Source organism: Schistocerca piceifrons, chromosome 9 (genome assembly GCF_021461385.2).
Source record: "Schistocerca piceifrons isolate TAMUIC-IGC-003096 chromosome 9, iqSchPice1.1, whole genome shotgun sequence".
NCBI lineage: Eukaryota > Metazoa > Arthropoda > Insecta > Orthoptera > Acrididae > Schistocerca > Schistocerca piceifrons.
Genome location: NC_060146.1, coordinates 19,314,243 through 19,339,695, shown reverse-complemented (window position 1 = coordinate 19,339,695; position 25,453 = coordinate 19,314,243). Strand labels below are relative to the sequence as shown.

The 25,453-nt window shown below is 40.9% G+C and overlaps 1 protein-coding gene across 1 annotated transcript in view; it reads right to left on the bottom strand.

Annotated features, from left to right (window-relative positions):
• Positions 1-25,453, bottom strand: part of LOC124717202 — a 154,704-nt gene that overhangs the window by 104,186 nt on the left and 25,065 nt on the right. The window contains exon 3 of the mRNA XM_047243981.1: positions 8,220-8,351. Within this exon, the coding sequence (XP_047099937.1) occupies positions 8,220-8,351 (132 nt within the window). The remainder of the gene's footprint in view (positions 1-8,219; positions 8,352-25,453) is intronic.

Here is a 25,453-nt window from a genome sequence, read left to right as displayed (position 1 = left end):
ATAAGTATGGCCCATGTAAATGCACCTTTACAGCGTAAATTATGAAAAAAATATCACTGTATGTGGAGGAGAGAATGGCAGTGTCTACGACCTGTACAAAACTTCCTACAGAGTGTCAAACTGAAAGTTGCTCACTGATGAATAGTTCTTGCTGTGAGGGCATAGGAAGAAATTACATTGCTGGAAAAATATTAGTACACCTTTTTAGAGGTTTCCAATCCACTCAAGATTTGTTGTTTCAACAGTGCATATGGAGTACATGAAATGATTACAGATCTATAGCACAAGAGGTTTTGAGGTACCTGGTATCAACCTATGCTGAAACACCCACATTAGTGCACAGTGTAGTCTCCATTGGCGGCAATGCAGGCACTTCCTCTGGTACCCAGCCAGTCGTACAGATGGCAAATACTGTCCTGGGATATGTTATGCCACAGATGCTCAATATATTCATGTAATTCTATAAGAGCTGTCGGTTGACGAATTGCACGTGTCACTTCTCATCCCCTCGTATCCCACACGTTCTCAATTGGAGATAAGTCCAGAGATTGTGCTGGCCAGGCAAGTTGCTGCACATCCTACAGAGAATGTTGAGTTTCATGGGAAGTATGTAGAAGAACATTATCCTGTCGCAACAACACATCACCTTCCTGCTGCAGGAACGGCAAAAGAACAGGTCTGTACATACCGAGCACTGGTTAACATCCCCTCCAGAAACACCAAAGGTGAATGAGAGTTGTAGCTGATCACAAGCCAGACCGTAAGGTCTGGGGTCGAGCCACGTGTCTCGGATGAATGAACTGTACCCGATAGTGCTCAACAGGTCTATGTCGTACATGCAAAAGACCTTCACTTGTGTGCAGGCAGGGGTCAGCTTTCATACCTGAAGACCACGGCACACCATTCCGAGCGATACTCAACGGTACCAGTTGAACCGTGCACGTCAATGGTGCAGCAAGAGAGGAAGATGCTCTAGAGGTGTGACTGCCCATAGGCTCACTGCTAATAATCATTTCGCAACAGTTCATTTTGCCACGTCTGGGCTCACAAGCTCTCTTATCAGTGCTGTGGTAGCTGTACGATCTGCCACTGCCGCCCTTACAATTTGATGATTCTGACAGGTGTGTGTGCTTCCTAGACGTCCAGAATGTCATCTATCAGTGTGAGAATGTTCCTGTGTCCCTGATACCAGCACCATTGCTCAACTGACACAGCATATCCAACTTAGGTGGAAATTCTCTGAAAGGATCATCTCAGCACTTGAAAAGGCAACAATCTGACCCCTTTCAAACTCGCTCAGTTGTCTGTAGGAAGCATGAGTGCATCTCCATGGCAGTTGGCTGCTTGCCTCACATGTTTGCACCACACTGAGCCTTTTGGCTGTGAGCATTAACTAATAAAGGATAGACACAGACGGCACACTGGTAGCTATGCCACTCTGCTGGCAGACGACTTTGAAACCATTCTTAGTATATCTACCATCGCCCAGGTGACATATGCCACCATTGGATTGACATCAATGCCGTCTTACAGGTGTGCTAATTATTTTCTGGCAGTGTACTATACTATCTCCTTTAGAAAAATGTAAGCCTAACAAAAAAATACAAAGAGCCACAGAAAACTCTTTTCAAAAATGCCATGAAGAGTAAATAAATTTGGAAAAAAAACCAAGGATAAAAAATTCGCTAATTATAGTGTTTATTAAAATAGTGCTTAATTCCTAGAGCAAAATAAGTGTTTACTAAAATAGTGCTTAATTCATAGAGCAAAATACTATTGCATACATATTTTGTAATACATCTTTCCCAGTCTGGTAATATTGTCGGAGGAGTAATTATTGAATTCACCTCTGAATCTGGCGAGTGATTTTAAATGTACTAAATGCGATGTGGGAGACTGCTATGGTCATTGAGATAAGTGCAAGCATCTGTCGGATTTTCCAAAAGATACATCATGCTGTAATGAAAATTTTTAATTGTGTCTTGTATTGTTATTATACAAATCTCAGTTCAGTTGATAATGTATTTTGTTGTACACAACATAGGCCATTAAGAAGAGAAAAATGTACTGTGAAGTGAGTGTTTGAATTACGTGAAACACAAGATACTTAAACATAATGTAACTGGACAGATAAAAACTCAACTTACCAAGTGGCAGCAGAAGAACTCATGCGTAACAAGATATCAGTCAGGATGAATTGACACAGACAGAGAGTGTATACCAACTAGCAACACACAATATCTTGTTGTAGGGTATGGTCTATGGCATGACCTCAGAGCTTGTTTCACCACATGTGCTATCTGGATTCTTCACCCAGCCACGAGCTTCTCAGAATCCCGATTGTGAGAATTGGCATTACAACATGTCCTTGGTCCTCACCACCCACCTGACCTTAATTTACTTTAATTTCTTTGGTGTCAGCATTTCATATTCTATACCTGCTCCCCTCTTCCTGCCTCTGCTACATACACTGCACTTAGCTTTATGCTCTTATTAACTCTTGCATGTTGTTTTGTCAGTAATGGTAATTTCTGTCGCACTTATTACTCTATCTTCCACCTTTAAGCTCACAGGTGTTTGAATCTTGTCTGATGTAGTCCCCAACAATCAATCTTTTCTTCTCATCGTGTCTGGGAAGTCTCCCCAGACCAAGGGTTCTGGGTGACATTCCCAAACTTTCCCCATTTTCTAAACGTCACCTCTCCAATTTCTTCACCTCCCTCTTCCTTCACCTTCATCCCTTCTGCCAAAAGAAGAAGTCACTCACTCCAAAAGCTTGCAGATTTTCATAACCTTTACATATGTGTGTTCTCCCGCCATGGTGGGTAGTTTTTTTATCTCTCCAGTTATATTTTCAAAAATTGATTGCTTTCGAAGATACTTAAACAGCACAACAAATTCATTGACATAGAATTGCAGAGAGGTGATCTAGGCCTACTAATTAATGGTTCCTGTACTGACAGTTGTACAATTATGTTAAAGAAATAAACTGCATTATAAAAGTATGGACAGTGGCACAGGTGTGTTTCAGCAGCTAAGAAAGGGGCTGTTACAATTTTCAAATGATGGATAATATTAAAATGCAAGATCAGCTTAGACTATATGGATCAGATTACTGCTTCCAGTGATTCTGCTGCTGCTATCATTACACAGTTTGGGTTCTGTAAAAGACAGAAAAGGCTATAATGAAAATTCACACTGTATTACGATAACTGAAATTCCAAGTCAAAGTAACAAGGTGAGGAAAGTCAGCTGATACAGGATACACATTCAGAAATCAAAGTAATGCCATAATCATGGAGTTAGTGTAGGGGAGCTGATGCACAAATCCTGCACCGCTGCTCTTGACAGGGTCCTAGTGGAGGTGTTTTGACTTTTCCTTCCTTTGACTTGTTATAAAGTGTCAGGTGTGTATCTGTGTCATGTGGATGACTGTGTTGAGATCTTGTATATTGCAACATTGCGTCTTTGTTTTTACAAATGATGGGAAGGCAGAGGGTGAAACTCTGTGCCAGCATACAGCTTAATCCTCTCGAATGGTACTGGAAGGGCCACTGAGCTTAAAGTCCCCATCTGATTGATGGATCACCATCAACATTGTCACATGCCCTCACTTGATGAGACATATGGAGATGTTTGGAATTTAATGCAGGATATTGGTACAAAGACTGGCAATCAGAAACTTTACATCACCACCTTGCTAGTTAAATACTGGCAGTGAGGTTCAGACAATCTTTCCTCCAAGTCAAGTGCCACTAAACAGACAACACTGGCTATGGAGGTGTGTCTAGAATACACATTACAGATCAGGAAATACCACTGGTCTTGGTTTCACATAGTGTTACTACACAAAATGGGAAAGATAACAACCTAGCAGCAAAGGATTGGTGCAAGATACATTGACACATGGAAAAGCTCAAAAAACAAAACAAAAAACAAAAAAAAGGATTCTTGACAGTCCTTAAGTAACCAGTAAAGACTGTTGGTGTACCTGCTGCATACGAAACTATTTATAAAACACTCTAGGCAATATAGGTCATTCATTAAAAATGCTAAAAGATGAGTGGTACGTTGTGAGAACTGCTTGGTGGCATTAACATATTACTGACAGGAATTTAATGTGCAGAGCATTCACAAGAGTTTTGTAAGTAAAAGGACAGTACTTTTGTGTGTATGTCTCATCATGAGAACCAAACAATGTAAAATCCAGGATGGAACACACACACAGCTTGCGCACACATCTGCAGTCTCAGAGAGCTGTGTAGTTTCAGCTCTCTGAGACTGCAGACGTGTGTGCAAGTTGCATTTGAGTGCGTGAATTTTTTTATTGTGCCTATAGCAACTCAGCATCTCCGCTATATGGTGAGTAGCAACTTTCCTTCTCTGGTATCATCACGAGAACCAGCACTCATTACAGAAGACAATGTATAATCACTAAGTACATCATATGAGAAAATTTCCATGTCTTGGCAAATAAGCTATCAAAAATTCCCACATAAGTGTTGGATTATCTTGTAAGTTACATTCTGAAATGCATCTAACAAGGATACCTCATGGAACAATCCTCTCTGATTACCTTCATATTTATAGGATTTGAAGAGCTGTTTCCGGGCAACAATTTTCTAAAGCAGTAAAACATAATTCTCAAAAAAAATCTGAAAATATCAACTTTGAAACTACTGGTCACATGACAGCAAATTACAAACAATGGAAACTCCAGGTAGGAATATCAACAATGCAGGAAAAGATAGATTGCTACTTAACATAAACATGCATTCTGGCCTGAGCTGCTGGAGTTGACAATCATGTTTGTGAGGTGTGCTAGCTTATGTGAATGAATGGTGTGTGTTTCTTTCTAATAAAGTGTGTGGCCAAAAGCTTATATGTGTCTTTTAATTGTGCCTGTCTGCAACTTTAACATGTCATCTTTATGGTACGTAGCAGTCTTATGTTTTCCTACACTGAAAATAAATTACAAACTGACAACAGACATTTCAAATGCCATTTTGTAAAATGAAAAAAGTATACATCAACAAAACTGTTGAGTTTCTAGAAATAAAGAAGTATTTGACAACATGTTTGTTTTTATGCAGCCATTGTAATAAATCATTATTGGTTTTTCCATGTCAGCAAATTTTATTATGTGGTCAGTCTCTCACAATTTGGGCTCTGCCACAGCTGATTTCTCCATCTGTCTCAACCTGTAATACCATTTATGTTCAGCAATCATGGTATTGACGGTTCATCCAATACTCCCAACGTAGACTGCTTCACATGCACACAGTATGTGGTTTATTCCCAACATTGCAACTGGGTCCCTTATGCAATTTGCCATTCTGAGACACTCTTTGATCTTCTTCACTGGTTTGTAAATAGTCTTTATACTGTGTTTGTGCCATATACAGCTAATTTTATTCATCACCCTGGGAATGTACGGCGGAAAAGCAGTACCCAACATTTCTTCTTCCTGTCTGTAACTCTGCCGTGTATTGCGTTTCGTGGCACTTTTTATGCATCTGGTGGAATATCCATCATTCCTCTTTGGAATGCATTGCAAGTGTTGAATCTCGTGCCCGGGGCACTGCAGCTCGCATATTCTTACTTTGAACATTTACAACATATTAATCATTCCTCTTTTCTGGTTCACATGATGATTTATCAGTTTTTGCAGGCATCAGTTCATATGTGTTGGGTTTTGATATGCAATGTGTTTCAAGTTCAAACTATTCCTCTCATAACCAGCGCACCAAGAAAGGGTAGCTCTCGGTCCTTATCTACTGCCACAGTAAATTTTGTGTTGGCATGGAGACTCTTCAGATGTCTCAGGAAGTCATTGATCTAGTCTTAGCTGTGGCTCCTCATGAGGAAGGTGTCATTTCAAGCTCCTCATGAGGAAGGTGTCATTTCGCATTTGTACCACACCTTAGGTTTACTAAGTGCCTTTTGAAATGCACATGTAGAAATGGGCAACTACTGGATGAAAAGGACTACCCATGCAACACCTTCCTAATGCTCATAGAAATCATCATTACGCATAAAGTAGTGTGTGGTAAGAAGTGCATGAAAGGGCTTGGTCATGTCCTTCAGGAAAATGTAACTCATCTACTGCAGGGAGTCATCAAGTGGCACTTTGGTAACCTTGAAATGACATCAGATCTGATCAGGATGTCATTTGGTCCAGTTTTAGTTTCTTCCATTTCTCAATGAAATGTCATGAGCCCTTTATGTTTGAGCTAGTCTTTGCCCTGTGCAGCTGAAGCAGGGCAGCCAAATGTTTCACTAGTTTATGTGCCTGTGAATCAAGAGCACTACAATCGGTCTTAATCGTACATCATCTTTATGTGTTTTTGGGTGGTACAGGTTCGATGTTGTGCGGGTTCCTATGTATGTTAGAACAAGGGAAATGTGACCACTGTAATGAAGACTGAAGAGTGTGGGCAGCAAACATGATGACATACTGAAAGTTAAACCAAGATCCATCACAGTGGACCAGTTAATCAAGGCCTCTTCTCTCTTAGCTGATGTACAGAGGAACCTGCACAATACCAAAGCACTGCCACCTTGGCTATATGAGATACCAAAACCCCATAAAGATGATGTACCATTAAGACTGATTGTAAGTACTCCTGGTTCACTAATTTGTAAATTGGTAAACCATCTGGCGGCTTCTCTGCCTCAGCCACACTGGGGAAACATGAGTACAAACATAAAGTGCTCAGGACACTTCGTTGAGAAGATGAAAAAACTAAAATTTTAACTAAATAAACACCACGGACAGCTCTGATGTTGTTTGTTTACCAAAGTGCCACTCAATAGCTCTCTGCAGCATATGGAATCCATTTTCCCACATAACATCACCCAGCTCTTTCATGTTTGTCTTACCATGAGCTGCTGTGTGTGGCATGGCAGTTTCAATGAACAGCTGGATGGTGTCACTACAGGCAGTCCACTTAGTTCAGTGGCTGCCAATTTCTTCATAGAGTAAACCCATGGTGTGGTTCAGGCATGTCAATGACATTTTCTTTGTGTGGAACCATGGTGGTGAGCAACTCAGTGACTTTTTGAGACATCTGAACAGTCTCTGTGCCAAGCTACCAATAGCTATCCTTTTAGATGTGCCATTACAAGGAATGGTTCGAACTTGAAACACAATGCATACCAAAAACAAACACATATTGACCGACTCCCGCAAAATCTGAACAATTGCCATTCGAGACACAAAAGAGGAATTATTAATATGGTTGTAATGTGAACAAGATGAATAATATGTGAGCTGCAGCACCCCAGACGTGAGGTGCAACAGCTGGAGCATTCCGAGGAGGAATGATGTGTACTTCACCAGTTACTTGCGAAGTGCCATGTAACCCAACACACAAAGTTATAGACTGGAAAAAAAAATGCTGGGTACTGTTTTCCTGCCATATATTCCAATGGTGATAGACAAAATTAGCTGTATATTGCAGAAACACAGCATAAAGAGTATTTACAAGTCAGCCAAGAAGGTCAAACAGTGTTTTTGAATGGCAAAACCCAAAAGGAACCCCACTTGCATTGTTGGAAATTAACTGCATACTATGTACATGTGAAGAAGTCTATGTTGGGATGATCCATCAATGCCTGGATCAACAAAGACAGGCAGCATTGCACGTTGAGACATGTGGAGAAAACAGCTGCAGAGGTGCAGGCATTGCATGTGGTTGGCCATGGATGTTTTCATTGTGGAGAAAAAGTACCAAGTCTGCTTATCTAGGGAGGTCATGGAAATCCATAAACATGGCAATAGTTTCAACAAGAAAGAAGAAATCATAAGGTAAATAGACCCTGCAGTCCCACGCTGCAGCAAATGAACATTTCAGGTAACAAGGAAAGAACCACAGCAGCAAAAGCCCTCACACACAAGCCTGTCAGGTGCATATAATCTCCCGCTTTGAGCTCCATTACAGTCCACCATCAACTGCGGAGGGTGAACCTTTGACAATGGCAGCGGCACACATTGGTGAAATGTCAAGAAAATCAAACAAATGTTGCATGAAAAAGCTGAGGCAGAATCCAACAGGCAATAGCTCATATTATAATGAGAAAGGAAAAATAGAAAAGCAAATGTGGACTTAAAGAAGGAGAACAGTAAGTAAGGAATGATAACTTTTCTTTTTCCCACTATATTATTTCTTGCTCTATAATCTGCTTAACAGGAAAATAGAGGACATGATGATACTTACCTGTGATACATGTAGCCAGTCACTGTCTTCGTCATCCGTCTCTACGCTGGAAACATTCTCACTGAGATAGTTTTGATGAATCTGATGTATCACATCTGTAATGAATAAGAAGAACTGGGATCTCCCAAGAATCTGAAACAAGTATGTCAAACTGACTGCAAATGTTACATTATCATCTATATTTCTATTCTGGCAAAATGATGAAACATTACAAAATTTCAGTGAACTCTATTGTGGAAATACTTAATTAAAATTATATTAATAATAACTCTGTGTGACTCTACAGTCTGGTGCAAGTGTTTCAGTTGGAATATCCACTTCAGTGACTTATGTGTCTCTAACCCACTCCCTATCTCAGAATGAGGACCATGAGATCAATATGGAATACACACTTTGTGTCATTCCTGGTTAATCTTTGCATCATTAAGCAATAACAGCTAAATTAAAGTCAAATATAAATATTCCATGGGCCAACAGGGATTCAATCCCATAACCTTTCAGTTTTCTTTACTGATTGACCACCAGGCTTGACTATTAGAATGTTAAAGTGGATGACATGAAGCATGTTTATTGTTTTGGCCAGCTCAATCAGTAATGGTTATTTTCTTGTAACTATAATGTAGCATGACACTCATTAATAATATAAATATAAAAAGAATAGGAGTTATGAGGGCTGATCAGCGAAGACAGAGACTGATTTTTTTCCTGTAGCTTCATGATAGTTTCCTGTCTGTACCATGAATATCTGAAAAGAACAGGTTTTTATGTATAGCGCTGATAAATGACTCTCGTATCAGTATGTTGGTAGTACTGATCTATTTTGTAGACACTCTTTGCATTTCAAATACCAAAAAATGGAGATGATGTGAGAGGAGCAGTACTGCATAATATAATGCTTTGCTCATTTAAACCAGATAGCCACTGAAACTTACAAAAAGCTGCAGCAAGTGTACAGCGAAGATGCACTACCTTGTGCAACAGTGTAAGTGCTCTACGGCTTCAAAGAAGGCAGACTGGTCTGTGTTAAGAAAGCTGAGCTTGGTGTTTTGGCTTCTGTGATGACTGAAGTCAACAGCAACACAGCTGCTGTGATTGTCTGTGAGGATCAGCACATAACATTATGTAATGTCAGTGAAATGTTGAGAATTTTATACCACAGTGTCTTTACTATTCTGCCAATCATCTCCATGTATCTGCTCATTGGGTGCCACTTCTGTTGACTCCCAAACAAAAGGCTGTGCAAATGAAGACAAGTCATGAGGTGTTTTATATCTTTGCTGATGGAGGGGATACGTTTCTACAATCGATTATCACACGTGATGAGTTGTGGTTACATCAGTATGATTCTGAAGAAAAATGAGCCAGCACATTGTGAAATCACCAGATTCTCCCAACACCAGAAAAGAAGGATCTTATTTCATCTACAGAGAAAGTGATGATCACTTTTTTTTATTGTTATGGAATCATTTACCAGCAGACAGTTCCTCTCACACTGCTGTTACTGCAGCATATTACGTGTCAGTATTGGCTACACTGAGGAAGTGCAAAGCAGGGAAATGACCAGAACTTTCATGGATTGTGTGGCAACTTCATCAAGACAATATGTGGCCTCTCAACACAAATCAAGTTATGCAGTTTCTGGCTCAGTTTAGCATTACCTGTGTACTGCATCCACCTTATAGCCCCATCTAGGATCCTGTGGTTTCTTTTCTTATTTTCATCATTAAAGAAAAAGCTAGGGGCACTCGGTTTGGAACTCTGAAGCAGTACTCAAGAAAAGCGAGGCAATCCTCAAGGACCTGACAAAGAATGGCCTGCAGTACATGTTTGATGACTGCCAGAGACGCTGTAAAAAGTGCAATCAAGTAAGAAGGGAACACTTTGAAAAAAGATCATGTAAACACTGAAATAAAATTCAGCCTCAGTGTTTGTTAATCAGATCTCATTGTTAATCAGATCTCGTAAAGGTACTCAGGAGGCCTCAAGGTCGAAGTTAAATGGTCTAAGGTTTTCATCATCCACACACAATAGTCCTTTTCCTTACAGAGTGTGGGAGTCAAGAGTATTTATTGAATACAGATGACTGTAATGAGGTCATGTACAGACCAGAGACATGTTTTTGCTGTATGGTGATAGAAGAAGGGTGTGGGTGAAACCTGGTGGTGGCACAGAACCCATTCCTCTCAAACAGCACCAAGGCAGACATCACTACCAGGCAGACAGATAACAATCAACAGCGTGATATGCCTTCACTCTGAGTAGAATGAATGAATGTAAAATGTAGTTTATTTGTCCCATAATGTACAGTTACAAATCAAAGATTTTTGTACTGGAGACACATCAAATTACTTTTTAAAAAAAGGTTGTAATAATTAACATATTTCAGCAGGCATTTCTGCATTTTTACACATGAACAATTTAACAACAACATATATAACACTTGTGGTCATTTTGCAGCTTGCAATTTTGAAACGGCCAAACTGTCCTGCATGAATTCTTCAATTGAATAATAATATTTTTCCACTAGTGTATCAAATAACAATCTTTTTAGTGGATCAAACCCCATGTTTAACAGATGTGTGTTATTTAATTTATTGTAAATTTTTAATCCCATGTACAATTGTGTTTGAGCATAAAATTTTAAAATATGAGAGGCAAGTTTGGAACTGTGTCTGTGATGAGTACCGTAAATGTGGTTGAAATGGAAAATTGTCAAGTTAGTTTTGATTTTTATAGATTAAATTTTGAAGATGTACAGAGAAGTAATGGTTAGTATTTATTCAAGCCAGCCACGTGGAATTCGTTTCCAAGAAATTTTTTCCACTTCAGTTAACACTTTCTGGTCCACAGTTGGACTATGTCCAACATTACGATTTTCTGCTACAGCTCTGATGTCAGATGATGTCCGACACATTTCCATTATTATGGTTTCTGTCCACTCCAATGCTGGAATTTGTTAGGTGAATACAGCACTTAGTAAAAAGAACTGACAACTCAAAGCATGTTGCATTCATGTGTTTCTAAGTGGTAATGACCACTAAAAAATGTGTAAATTATGGTGATATTGCCAGATGGCTTCTCAAAGACAGTGAAAACAATGGAGAATTTAGTGATAAAAGTGACTGGGAACAAACTTCTGCAATTCACAGTGATATAAGCTCTTGTGACTCAAAATATACTGATGGAATGGAAACTAATGAAGAGGCACAACATGTAGCAAATACCTGGAAAGTTTATTGTGATGATGACCAAGATCCTATGAAGTTTCCTTTGTCTGTCATGCAACATACGAGGGCGGTTCAGAAAGTAACCTCCGATTGGTCACAGTGCGGGTTGTGGGGGGAGTAGCAACGCCATCTGTGCGTTCACGCACTCAACAGGTCAGTCGGCATCAAGCCGTGGTCGAGTGAACGTCGTACCTGCGCTAGTTTAGTTTTTGTGGCAGTTTGAAATGTGTGCTGCAATAGAAAACCCCGCCAAATGTGAAGTGCGTGCTGTCATAAGGTTTTTTACAGCCAAAGGATATTCTGCAGCAGCTATTCATCGTGAGCTTTGTGCCGTGTACGGACCAAGAGTTATGGGTGAAGGAGTTGTCTGTGAATGGGTACGTTTATTTAAAAGTGGACGAGAAAACGTTCATGATGAAGAGAGGAGTGGTAGACCATCATTGGTGACTGATGAACTCGTTCAGACAGTTGATGCAAAAGTTTGTGAAAATCGACGTTTCTCAATGTCGGAGTTGTCTACTGGTTTTCCACAGATTTCTAAGACTCTTTTGTACGAGATAGTGACAGCAAGATTGGGTTACCGTAAGTTCTGTGCACGATGGGTGCCCAAAATTCTTACCGACCACCACAAAACTCAAAGAATGGCCTCTGCATTAGACTTTCTGTCACGTTATGAGGACGAAGGAGAACCATTGTTAAACAGAATCATGACCGGTGACGAAACCTGGATTAAGTACGTGAACCCTGAGACAAAAGAACAATCAAAGATGTGGGCACATTCAAATTCGCCTACCAAACCAAGAAAAGCCTCGCAAGATTTTTCTGCCAGAAAAGTGATGGCAACTGTGTTTTGGGATGCCAAAGGGGTGTTGTTGGTTGAATTCATGGAACGTGGTACGACCATTAATCAAGACGTGTACTGTGAAACAATAAAAAAGTTACGACGGGCTATATAGAACAAACGCCGTGGTATGCTGACTTCCGGTATCGTTTTTTTGCACGATAACGCCCGTCCTCACTCTGCTCGCAGAACAACGGCCCTTCTCGAGTCCTTCAAGTGGGACGTTATCAACCATCCACCTTACAGTCCAGACCTGGCGCCAAGTGATTATCACCTCTTCATGCATTTGAAGAAATGGCTCGGGTCACAGCGGTTTGATGACGACGAAGAGCTCAAAGATGCGGTCACAGGCTGGCTTCAGGCACAAGCGGGTGATTTTTATACAGAAGGAATTTCAGAGCTTGTGAAGAGATACGATAAGTGCCTCAATCGCTATGGAGACTATGTAGAAAAATAGTGCAAAGATGTAGTTGTAAGATGTATATATTAAAATATTTTTATTTAACTTGGTGTATTTTTTTAAATCAACCGGAGGTTACTTTCTGAACGGCCCTCGTAGTTTCGCGATTCCTCATGGTGTTCGACCAAAATTCGAACGTGAATATATCCAACTCTTCTTCACTGACAGTCTTACTACTAAAACTGTGAATGCTACAAATATGTATGATAAAGAAAAGATACAGAAAATCACTCCACTTACAAAATATGTAACGTGGCACTTGTGCAGGCAGGTTTTATTAGAAGAACTGAAGATTTTTCTTGGTGTAATAAAGAACATGGCCTTGAATCTGTACATCATTTTTCAAGGATGTTTTTTAAAATGTTAATGAGTATACTGACAGTAAATGCAAAGAACTTTATGCACTAAAAAGAAATGTGGCTATAGATGCGAGCACAGTAGAATGCAAAGGAATAGTTCAATTCAAGTTCTACAATCCAAAGAAGCCGACAAAATGGGGCTTATGATTTTTCTATCTGTGTGATTCTGGAAATAGTTGGTTTTCTTTTACTTCCATATTATGGAAAGCCAACTACAGAAAGTCTAATTCATACTGATTTACCTTTTGCAGCCTGAATAGTGTTTCATTTGGCACAGCAATCCTGCACGAGCATGTGGTTCAGATTATCACTTGTTTACTGACAAGTTCTGCACAAGCCCTCAACTTGCTCAGGAACTGCACAAAATGAAATTTCATGTAACAGGAACAATTATGCTTTCCAGGAAGGATTTTTCCATGCAATTTGAAGAAGTCAAAACTTGCTAAATATGTGTAATGTGCCTATCAAAGTGAGAGAAAAATTATCTGTCTTTCATCCCATGACAAGAGGTTAGTGACTTTTCTGAGTATATTCTTTGCTCCTCAACTCCAACAGATCACTGGTTACAGGAATAAAAGGCCTGTGCAGTTCCTGAAACCCACTGTTTTGGAATACATGAAGTTTATGGGAGGTGTAGATAGGGCTGATCTTTACAAGATGATCATACAAGTGGTGGAAAAAATATTCTTCTGGCTGACAAGTTTCTGTAGTGAACAGTTATATTCTTTATTCAATAGACAAAAACAAATGTGGAGAACAACTGCAGATGCATCTTTTCTACAGAGGAAATCTAATTAGACAGCTAGCTGACCAGCTGGGAAAATAATAATAATAATAATAATAATAATAATAATAATTCAAAGAAAAGATAAAGAGCATTCTCATCTGACACCAAGGAGAAACCAAATGGGAAAATGCATTTTATACAGCAAAATGAAATAATTAACAAAGGATTGCATAATTTGGCACAAATACAAGGAGAAAGGAGGAAGAAGACAGACAATTTTGCACTGTGAAACATGCAAGAGGAAGTCTGGAATTCACCCAGGAGAGTTTTAAGAAGTACCGTATAGAAAAAATATTTATATAAACAACAACAAAAAATCATTAACAGTTTCAAAAACTAGTGTAGAAGGAAATAAAGTTTTCAAGTGACCTAATATTGCATTTTATGTTTAAAAACAATAGCGTAATTACCCGTAGCACCTTACATCCTCACTCACATGAAATAAATAAGAGCTGGGGAGGATGCAGTGAGTAGAAAAACTTGACTGGAAAGCGTTAATGTTGCCTAAAAAATTTCGACTTTTCCTTGGGACTGGCTGAATGGTCCTCCATGGTCACAATTTGACTGGGAATTTCGTTCTGTAACTGCCTAGCATTTAATGAAGTTTGAATGTTTCCATGGCTCAGAATCTAATAGTATACCTTGAAATTCTGTGATAAATCTCATGGAGAAATATTTAGATTATGCAGCTTTATCTGTGCTAAGGAAAGGTTTAAATTTTTCTCTGAAACCAAAGTGTTTGCCCGTGGTTGATTTCATTAGTTCTGTTGAAGAGGCTGACAAACTACTTCTCGAGACAGCACAGCAAGTTCAGAAGAAGGCATGTTGTTTGTTGACTTGGACACATGCACCCAGGAATAATATTAACAGCAGCTGAGAGGATTGATTTGCGTTCACTTAGAGTTGATCCAGAGATCGTTATTTTACCTGCAGACAAAAGAAATGCTACAGTTGTTTTGGACAAGCATGACTATGTTCAAAAGATGCAGTTTTGACTGTGATTCAGCATATTGCAGGATTGGTCTTGACCCCCATAAAAAATGTGGAGAGAAAGACTAACAGCTTCCTGAAAAAAGTTCCTTGTCACAGGAGACTTTCAAGAGTCTTACTTCTTGTTGTGTTGTTCCCCCTAGTTTACATGGTCTTCTGAAGGTCCACAAGGACAGGGTTCCTCTTATGTCAATTGTGAGTAACATTGGTGCACTGATATATCGTATAACAAAGCACCTTGCCACTCTGTTGAGCCCCTAGTAAGTCAGTGTGAGCATTAGATTAAGAACTCAGGAGATTTCTTACATCAGTTAGAGGGAATGTGTTGAAATGACTCATATACTCTACTAAATTATGATACGGTCTCTCTCTTCACTCGCATTCCTCTGTCAGATTTGTTACAGTTAACTGAGGTTAGGTTTGGTGTTGAATTAACAAACCTATTTTGAGATGTGTTGGCTTCCACTTACGTGATTTCAATGACCAGTACTATGAGCAGACAGATGGAATTGCGATACAAAGCCCGTTGTCTCTTATATTTGCCAATTTCCTAATGGAAGACTTCGAGGGACATGGCTTAGAGTAAGCAGTTTTGAAACTTGTATGATTTTTCTGATATGCGGATAATACCTTTGCTGTTTGGCCTTGTTGCAGTGAAAATTTGAATGCCTTTTTAGAACACGTGAATTCAACTCACCCAAATATTCATTGCATGATGGAGCTGGAAAAGGATGGTTGCCTTCCCTTCCTTGATGTTTCGGGCAGGAGGGAGGTTGATGTTACTGTTTCTAGGAAGCCTACTCACACTGTCTTGTATCTACATGCTGACAGTTTTCACCATCCAAGTCAGTGTGAAGTGCTACTTTTTACACTATTCATAGAGCCCAAGTCATTTCAGAACCTGAGCATTAGTCAGCTGAGTTACATACTGCTTGCATTTGTGGCATGTCATACACTATGTGATCAGAAGTATCCAGACACCTGGCTGAAAATCACTTACAAGTTCATAACGCCCTCCATCGGTAATGCTAGAATTCAATACTGCTTTGGCCCACCCTTAGCCTTGATGACAGCTTCACTCTTGCAGGCGTACGTTCAATCAGGTGCTGGAAGGTTTCTAGGGGAATGGCAGCACATTCTTCATGGAGTGCTGCACTGAGGAGAAATATCAATGTTGGTCTGTGAGGCCAGGCATGAAGTCAGCATTCCAAAACATCCCAAAGGTGTTCTATAGGATTCAGGTCAGGACTGTGCAGGCCAGTCCATTACAGGGATGTTATTGTCATGTAACCACTTCACCACAGACTGTGCGGTGCTTAAAACATCAATGTAGGCCTGTGCTGTGAAAGTGCCATGCAAAACAACAAGGGGTGCGAGCCCCCTCCATGAAAAACATGACCACACTGTAACACCACCACCTCCAAATTTTACTGTTGGCACTACATATGCTGGCAGGTGTTCACCAGGCATTCGCCATACCCACACCCTGCCATCGATCGCCACATTGTGTAACATGATTGATCACTCCACACAATCTTTTTCCACTGTTCAATAGTCCAAGCATTTGGCATTTACCGCCATGATGTGTGGCTTATGAGCAGCCCCTCGACCATGAAATCCAAGTTTTTTCATCACCACCTAACTGTAATAGTACTTGCAGTGGGTTCTGATGCAGTTTGAGGTTCCTGTGTGATGGTCTGGGTAGATGTCTGCCTATTATACATTACAACCCTCTTCAACTGTCGGTAATCTCTGTCAATCAACAGATGAGGACGGCCTGCACACTTTTGTGCTGTATGTGTTCCTTCACGTTTCCACTTCACTATCACATCAGAAACAGTGGACGGACCTAGGGATGTTTAGGAGTGTGGAAATCTCACATAGAGACATATGACAAGTGACACCCAATCACCTGACAACATTCGAAGTCCATGAGTTCTGCGGAGTGCCTCATTCTGCTCTCTCACAATGTCTAAAGACTACTGAGGTCGCTGATACGGAGTACCTGGCAGTAGGTGGCAGCTCACTGTACCTAGTATGAAAAACTTACGTTCTTGGGTGTCCGTATACTTTTGATCACATAGCGTATATTAGTCAGACTATCAGGATAGTGGAGGACCAGTGGGCTGAGCACATGTGTTGCAGATGTTTGTACATCAGCTGAGCAAATCTGCTACTGCAGAACACTGTCTTGGCAACGATCACCCTACGGAATATAACAACATGGAGATTTTGGCATTACAGCCATTGGGATAATGTTATTAAGGAAGCAGGTGAAAATAAATTGGCAGGTAACCTTATATCTAGAGACAGAGGCTTTTGTTTAAATTCTGTGTGGAATCCTGCTCTCTTCGTTGTCAGAAAACGAAGGGACGGAGTTTATGCCACCTTGCCAAATGGGTCTTAATTTGCACTATTAATACTTCTGACGTGTGTGTGTGTGTGTGTGTGTGTGTGTGTGTGTGTGTGTGTGTGTGTGTGTGTGTGTGTGTGTGTGTGTGTTTTGTGTGTGTGTGCATCTGTTGAAATAGCAGTGATTGTCAATTATGTCACCCTGCTGCATTCCCTTAAGTTATCTGAATACTGTATATGCCACAAGAAACTCACGTCTCACACCATATGTTGTTTATAAAACTGGTGGTTACTATGAAGAAATGAATGGGGACATTTAAGCTGGCTTTAATGACCAACTTTTCCAAAAACTGAGCGTGCCTTCAGTAACAGTTATGAACAGCACCTCATATCATTCAACTATCCTTGATCAGGCACCTACACCTCCAGAAACACACACAAGGGGAGGGGGGAGGGGGGTTGTGACTGTAGAAAGAATGAGTAACTGAATCTTGTGTCTTAGAATAAATCACATTTACTTCTGTATGTTAGCAAACACAAAAAAAAATTATGACTGTAGGTTCCTCAGACCGGCACCTTGCTGTTTCCACTTGAATTACATTGAACTCATTTGGACTAAAGAGTTACGTGGCAAGGAACAACAAAAAATGTTTGTTAACACAAGTGGAAAGATAGTCAAAGGATGCAATAAACCAAACTTCCTTGTCAGACAGGCATAATGTTGTAAAATACATGAAGGAAGTAATAATAAATGTGTGGGAGAATGAATTTGTGCTGGAAAATGACACTGAGAGACATGTTGATTCATTAAACAGACAGCAGATCTAGTAACCACACAGATGGTGACAAAGAAGATTCAGATGTAAGTGGCATGCACCCCTTAGTAATATAATGTGTTATCACAAATTCAGTTGAGTTCATTCCTTCCAATTTTTGTCACTTATTCAGATAATTTGTTACTTTGCTCTATCTACGTGAGTGAACACTCGTCTTATTGCTGTTAACTGCCTATAAAGTGTGTCTGCGGTATTATAATGCATCGCCTTCACTACAGAAGTAGTGGTCACCACTACTTATAAAGGGACTGTCAACAGTCTTTTTTTTGTGTTTTTACATGTGCAACTATTGATCAAATCATGCAGCATGTTTTGTATGAACCAGCAGATATGGTCACCACATGTCAATCAAAATGTAGTTTTAATCAGAGTGTAGTTACCTTATATAACACTGCTCTATTTGTAGTTCACAAACACTTTAAGATAACAATAACACTGATAAATGACAAAACAACTGAAGATTTTAAAGAAAGCTAAAAATTCCAAACTAAGATGAAGTTTAGAGTAAACCTACTGCTGGCTCTAAATTCAGCCTATTTCTTAATGAATTTGTATCCATTTTTAAAACCAATTTTCCTAGAAATGTTACTAAATGTGAAACTGGGAAGTCATTATACAAATCATGGATAATTACATGTATCAAGGACTAGCTAGAACAATTAATGAACCAGAATTACTTTCATGTTATAAACAGTACCATAATGTGTAAAGAAAATTCATTAAAAAATCCAGCAGTTTGTCAATCTTGCCTGAAGTAGACAGATCATACAATAAAATCTAATCTGTATTGAATACTGTTAAACTGGAAACAGCAAAAGAAACCATAGAAAATTGTGTTATTCTTGTTAAAGGTGATGGGTGCACTGTAAAAGGCAGTTCATTTTTAGCAGATACTTCTAATAAATCACTTTTTAAAAAATAAATGAGAAAATTGGTTCACATAGTTCAGAAGAGACATCTCCTTAAATGGAATTTCCAACTGCCAACACAACACTGTGCAAATGCGATGAATTGCAGACAACCCAGCATCTCTTCAAGTGTAATTCATGAAAAACCAGCTGGAGCATGAAGGACTTAACGTCTGCAGCACCCAATGCCATCAAAGTTACCCAATTCTGGGTGAATACTGTATAGTTTTCTTTGTATGTCTCGTATGTGTGTTCATTTTAGTGTATCTCTGTCATGAATAAAGAATAAAGAAGATTAAAAATTTGTGGTCCTATAATATCTAATGCTCTTCATTATTTAAATGATGGTGTTGCACAGACAGATTAAAATAACAACTTTTCTCTAAGAAGTGTGCCTTCACAGGTGTCAACTACTGCTTGTATCATTTTCTAAAATTTTTGAGAAGGTAATGCACTTGAGGATTGTCACCTGCCCGTGTAGTAATAGGATACTTAATCATCCACAATTTGAATTTCAAAAGGTTCACTTTCTGAGACAATTATTTATAAATTTACTGAGCACATAGCAAAAATCTTTAAATGATAAAATGCACCAGGTAGGTCATTCTGTGATTTACTGAAGGCATTTGATTGCATCAGTCATAAAATTCTGTTAGAGAATTAAGCTTTTATGGAATACATAGTGTTTTACATGCATAGTTCAGGTCACATTTAAGAAAAATACTGCAGAATGCTACCCTTGGCTGTGCAAGTAATGCAAATAAAGATGTATCATTATCTGCATGAGGAGATATTATAACAGGAGTCCCACAGAGTTTTATCAGCCATAGACTGTTGTTCTTGCTTTATGTTAATGATATACCATTTTATTCAAATCATGAAGCAGAAATAGTCCTTTTTGCAGATGATGCAGGCGTTGTTATGAAGCTAAGCAAACAAGCATCAACTGAGAAAATAATAAATATGTTGTTTTATGAAAGTTACTAACTGGTTTTCCACAAATAGGCAAGATTTAAACTTTGAGAAAAACACAGCTAATCCAGTTTTGCACTGTCAAAAATGCCAATCTCCTGTCAACCTATTACACCAACAATAAATAACAAACAGGGTAGAAAAAGTTGTTAGGAGTGCATACTGATGAAAACTCAGAAGGGAAAAACCGTGCAGTAGACCTTCTAAAACATTTAGGTTCAGCTACTTTTGCCATAAGAATAATTGCAGACTATGGAGATACAGAAGCCACTAAGTTAACTATTTTCCATATCTACATCTACATGACTACACTGCAATCCACATGAAGTTGTTTGGCAGAGGGTTCTTTGAATCACCTTCAGACTATTTCTCTAAGAGTGCAAAGGAAAAATGAACACTCAAATCTTTCTGTATGAGCTCTAATTTCTCTTGTTTTATTATGATGGTCATTTCTCCCTCTGTAGATATTTTCAGATTCATATGGGACAGATGGTGATTAAAACCTCATGAAAAGATCTTGTCCCAATGAAAAAGCCTCTGTTTTGATGATTGCCATCCCAGTTCACTTATCATATCCATAATTCTTTCTCACCCATTTTACAATAAAACAGAATGAGCCACCTTCTTTGAACTTTTTTGATGTTCTCTGTCAGTCCTATTTGGTAAGGATCCCATACATCACAGTAATGCTATAGCAGAAAATGGCCAAGCAGGGTCTAGGCAGTCTCTTTAACAGAACTGTTCAATCTTCTGAAAATAAAACATAGCCTATGGTTATTTATGTTATCTTTCCAGTTTAAGTTGTTCATAATTGTATCTACTAGATATTTAGTTGAATTGACAGTCTCCAGATTTGTGATTTATGGTGTAACCCAAATTTAATGAATTTTGTGTTGTATTCATGTGACGACCTCACACTTTTCCTTACTGAGAGACAATTTCCACTTTTTGCACAACACAGACATTGTGTCTAAGTCATTTTGCAACTAGTTTTGAGCTTTCTAGATTTTACTACATGGTAAATGACAGCAGCATCTGGAAACAACCTAAGAAGGCTGCTCTGGTTGTCTCCTAAATCATCTAAGTAGGCTAGGAACAGCAGAGTCCCTATAACACTGCCTTGAGGAACGCCAGATATCATCTCCATTTTACTCAATGACTTTCCATCAGTTACTACATAGAGTAACGCTTACAATAGGAAACCATGAATCCGGTCACACAAGTGAGATGACACTGCAAAGGCATGCAATTTGATCAGAAGTCGCTTAAGGGGAATGATGTCAAAAATCTTCTGGATATCGAGAAATATGGAATCAGTTTGAGATCCCTGTCAATAGCACTCATTACTCGTGCATATAGAGAGCTAGTTGTGTTTCATGAGAACAATGTTTTCTGAATCTGTGCCGACTGCATGTCAACAGACCATTACCTACAAGGTAATTCATAATGTTCAATTATATACTTTATATAAAAACAAAGATGAGGTGACTTACCAAACGAAAGCGCTGGCAGGTCGATAGACACACAAACAAACACAAACATACACACAAAATTCAAGCTTTCGCAACAAACTGTTGCCTCATCAGGAAAGAGGGAAGGAGAGGGGAAGACGAAAGGAAGTGGGTTTTAAGGGAGAGGGTAAGGAGTCATTCCAATCCCGGGAGTGGAAAGACTTCCCTTAGGGGGAAAAAAGGACAGGTATACACTCGCACACACGCACATATCCATCCACACATACAGACACAAGCAGACATATTTAAAGACAAAGAGTTTGGGCAGAGATGTCAGTCGAGGCAGAAGTGTAGAGGCAAAGAAGTTGTTGAAAGACAGGTGAGGTATGAGTGGTGGCAACTTGAAATTAGCGGAGATTGAGGCCTGGCGGATGAGGAGAAGAGAGGATATACTGAAGGGCAAGTTCCCATCTCCGGAGTTCGGATAGGTTGGTGTTGGTGGGAAGTATCCAGATAACCCGGACGGTGTAACACTGTGCCAAGATGTGCTGGCTGTGCACCAAGGCATGTTTAGCCACAGGGTGATCCTCATTACCAACAAACACTGTCTGCCTGTGTCCATTCATGCGAATGGACAGTTTGTTGCTGGTCATTCCCACATAGAATGCATCACAGTGTAGGCAGGTCAGTTGGTAAATCACGTGGGTGCTTTCACACGTGGCTCTGCCTTTGATCGTGTACACCTTCCGGGTTACAGGACTGGGGTAGGTGGTGGTGGGAGGGTGCATGGGACAGGTTTTGCATCGGGGGCGGTTACAAGGATAGGAGCCAGAGGGTAGGGAAGGTGGTTTAGGGATTTCATAGGGATGAACTAACAGGTTACGAAGGTTAGGTGGACGGCGGAAAGACACTCTTGGCGGAGTGGGGAGGATTTCATGAAGGATGGATCTCATTTCAGGGCAGGATTTGAGGAAGTCGTATCCCTGCTGGAGAGCCACATTCAGAGTCTGGTCCAGTCCCGGAAAGTATCCTGTCACAAGTGGGGCACTTTTGTGGTTCTTCTGTGGGGGATTCTGGGTTTGAGGGGACGAGGAAGTGGCTCTGGTTATTTGCTTCTGTACCAGGTCAGGAGGGTAGTTGCGGGATGCGAAAGCTGTTTTCAGGTTGTTCGTGTAATGATTCAGGGTTTCCGGACTGGAGCAGATTCGTTTGCCACGAAGACCTAGGCTGTAGGGAAGGGACCGTTTGATGTGGAATGGGTGGCAGCTGTCATAATGGAGGTACTGTTGCTTGTTGGTGGGTTTGATGTGGACGGACGTGTGAAGTTGGCCATTGGACAGGTGGAGGTCAACGTCAAGGAAAGTGGCATGGGATTTGGAGTAGGACCAGGTGAATCTGATGGAACCAAAGGAGTTGAGGTTGGAGAGGAAATTCTGGAGTTCTTCTTCACTGTGAGTCCAGATCATGAAGATGTCATCAATAAATCTGTACCAAACTTTGGGTTGGCAGACTTGGGTAACCAAGAAGGCTTCCTCTAAGCGACCCATGAATAGGTTGGCGTACGAGGGGGCCATCCTGGTACCCATGGCTGTTCCCTTTAATTGTTGGTATGTCTGGCCTTCAAAAGTGAAGAAGTTGTGGGTCAGGATGAAGCTGGCTAAGGCAATGAGGAAAGAGGTTTTAGGTAGGGTGGCAGGTGATCAGCGTGAAAGGAAATGCTCCATCGCAGCGAGGCCCTGGACATGCGGAATATTTGTGTATAAGGACGTGGCATCAATGGTTACAAGGATGGTTTCTGGGGGTAACAGATTGGGTAAGGATTCCAGGCGTTCAAGGAAGTGGTTGGTGTCTTTGATGAAGGATGGGAGACTGCATGTAATGGGTTGAAGGTGTTGATCTACGTAGGCAGAGATACGTTCTGTGGGGGCTTGGTAACCAGCTACAATGGGGCGGCCGGGATGATTGGGTTTGTGGATTTTAGGAAGAAGGTAGAAGGTAGGGGTGCGGGGTATCGGTGGGGTCAGGAGGTTGATGGAGTCAGGTGAAAGGTTTTGCAGGGGGCCTAAGGTTCTGAGGATTCCTTGAAGCTCCGCCTGGACATCGGGAATGGGGTTACCTTGGCAAACTTTGTATGTGGTGTTGCCTGAAAGCTGACGCAGTCCCTCAGCCACATACTCCCGACGATCAAGTACCACGGTCGTGGAACCCTTGTCCGCCGGAAGAATGACGATGGATTGGTCAGCCTTCAGATCACGGATAGCCTGGGCTTCAGCAGTGGTGATGTTGGGTGTAGGATTAAGGTTTTTTAAGAAGGATTGAGATGCAAGGCTGGAAGTCAGAAATTCCTGGAAGGTTTGGAGAGGGTGATTTTGAGGAAGAGGAGGTGGGTCCCGCTGTGACGGAGGAAGGAACTGTTCCAGGCAGGGTTCAATTTGGATGGTGTCTTGAGGAGTCGGATCATTAGGAGTAGGATTAGGATCATTTTTCTTCGTGGCAAAGTGATACTTCCAGCAGAGAGTATGAGTGTAGGACAGTAAATCTTTGACGAGGGCTGTTTGGTTGAATCTGGGAGTGGGGCTGAAGGTGAGGCCTTTGGATAGGACAGAGGTTTCGGATTGGGAGAGAGGTTTGGAGGAAAGGTTAACTACTGAATTAGGGTGTTGTGGTTCCAGATTGTGTTGATCGGAATTTTGAGGTTTTGGAGGGAGTGGAGCTGGAAGTGGGAGATTGAGTAGATGCGAGAGACTGGATTTGTGTGCCAAATTTGGCATCACCCCCAAAGGCCTCACACTTAAAGTTCCCATCTCTGGCTGCAACCCTTCCTTCCATAAGTCCCTATACCAGTTCCAAACTGAACAATCCATTGCCCTCACCCACCTAATCCTTCACCTACACATCAACTCAGCCAATGAACACACCCGTCAACTCCTATCCTTAATAAAAGTCCTTAATCTTTCCTCTCCCACATCCACACCGGCTGTTCAGAGCATCCTCCTACAGGCCAACCGTAAATTAGAACAGCATGCCACCCTCCACCTCAAAAAACTATCCAATCTCCTGGTTTCCCACCTCCGGAAAGGCAACTCACTCACCCTTCACAACCTTTCCAGCAAACCTCAACCTCCTCTCATTGCACATAAAACCCAGTCTCTCCCATCTACTCAATCTCCCACTTCCAGCTCCACTCCCTCCAAAACCTCAAAATTCCGATCAACACAATCTGGAACCACAACACCCTAATTCAGTAGTTAACCTTTCCTCCAAACCTCTCTCCCAATCCGAAACCTCTGTCCTATCCAAAGGCCTCACCTTCAGCCCCACTCCCAGATTCTACCAAACAGCCCTCGTCAAAGATTTACTGTCCTACACTCATACTCTCTGCTGGAAGTATCACTTTGCCACGAAGAAAAATGATCCTAATCCTACTCCTAATGATCCGACTCCTCAAGACACCATCCAAATTGAACCCTGCCTGGAACAGTTCCGTCCTCCGTCACAGCGGGACCCACCTCCTCTTCCTCAAAATCACCCTCTCCAAACCTTCCAGGAATTTCTGACTTCCAGCCTTGCATCTCAATCCTTCTTAAAAAAACCTTAATCCTACACCCAACATCACCACTGCTGAAGCCCAGGCTATCCGTGATCTGAAGGCTGACCAATCCATCGTCATTCTTCCGGCGGACAAGGGTTCCACGACCGTGGTACTTGATCGTCGGGAGTATGTGGCTGAGGGACTGCGTCAGCTTTCAGGCAACTCCACATACAAAGTTTGCCATGGTAACCCCATTCCCGATGTCCAGGCGGAGCTTCAAGGAATCCTCAGAACCTTAGGGCCCCTGCAAAACCTTTCACCTGACTCCATCAACCTCCTGACCCCACCGACACCCCGCACCCCTACCTTCTACCTTCTTCCTAAAATCCACAAACCCAATCGTCCCGGCCGCCCCATTGTAGCTGGTTACCAAGCCCCCACAGAACATATCTCTGCCTACGTAGATCAACACCTTCAACCCATTACATGCAGTCTCCCATCCTTCATCAAAGACACCAA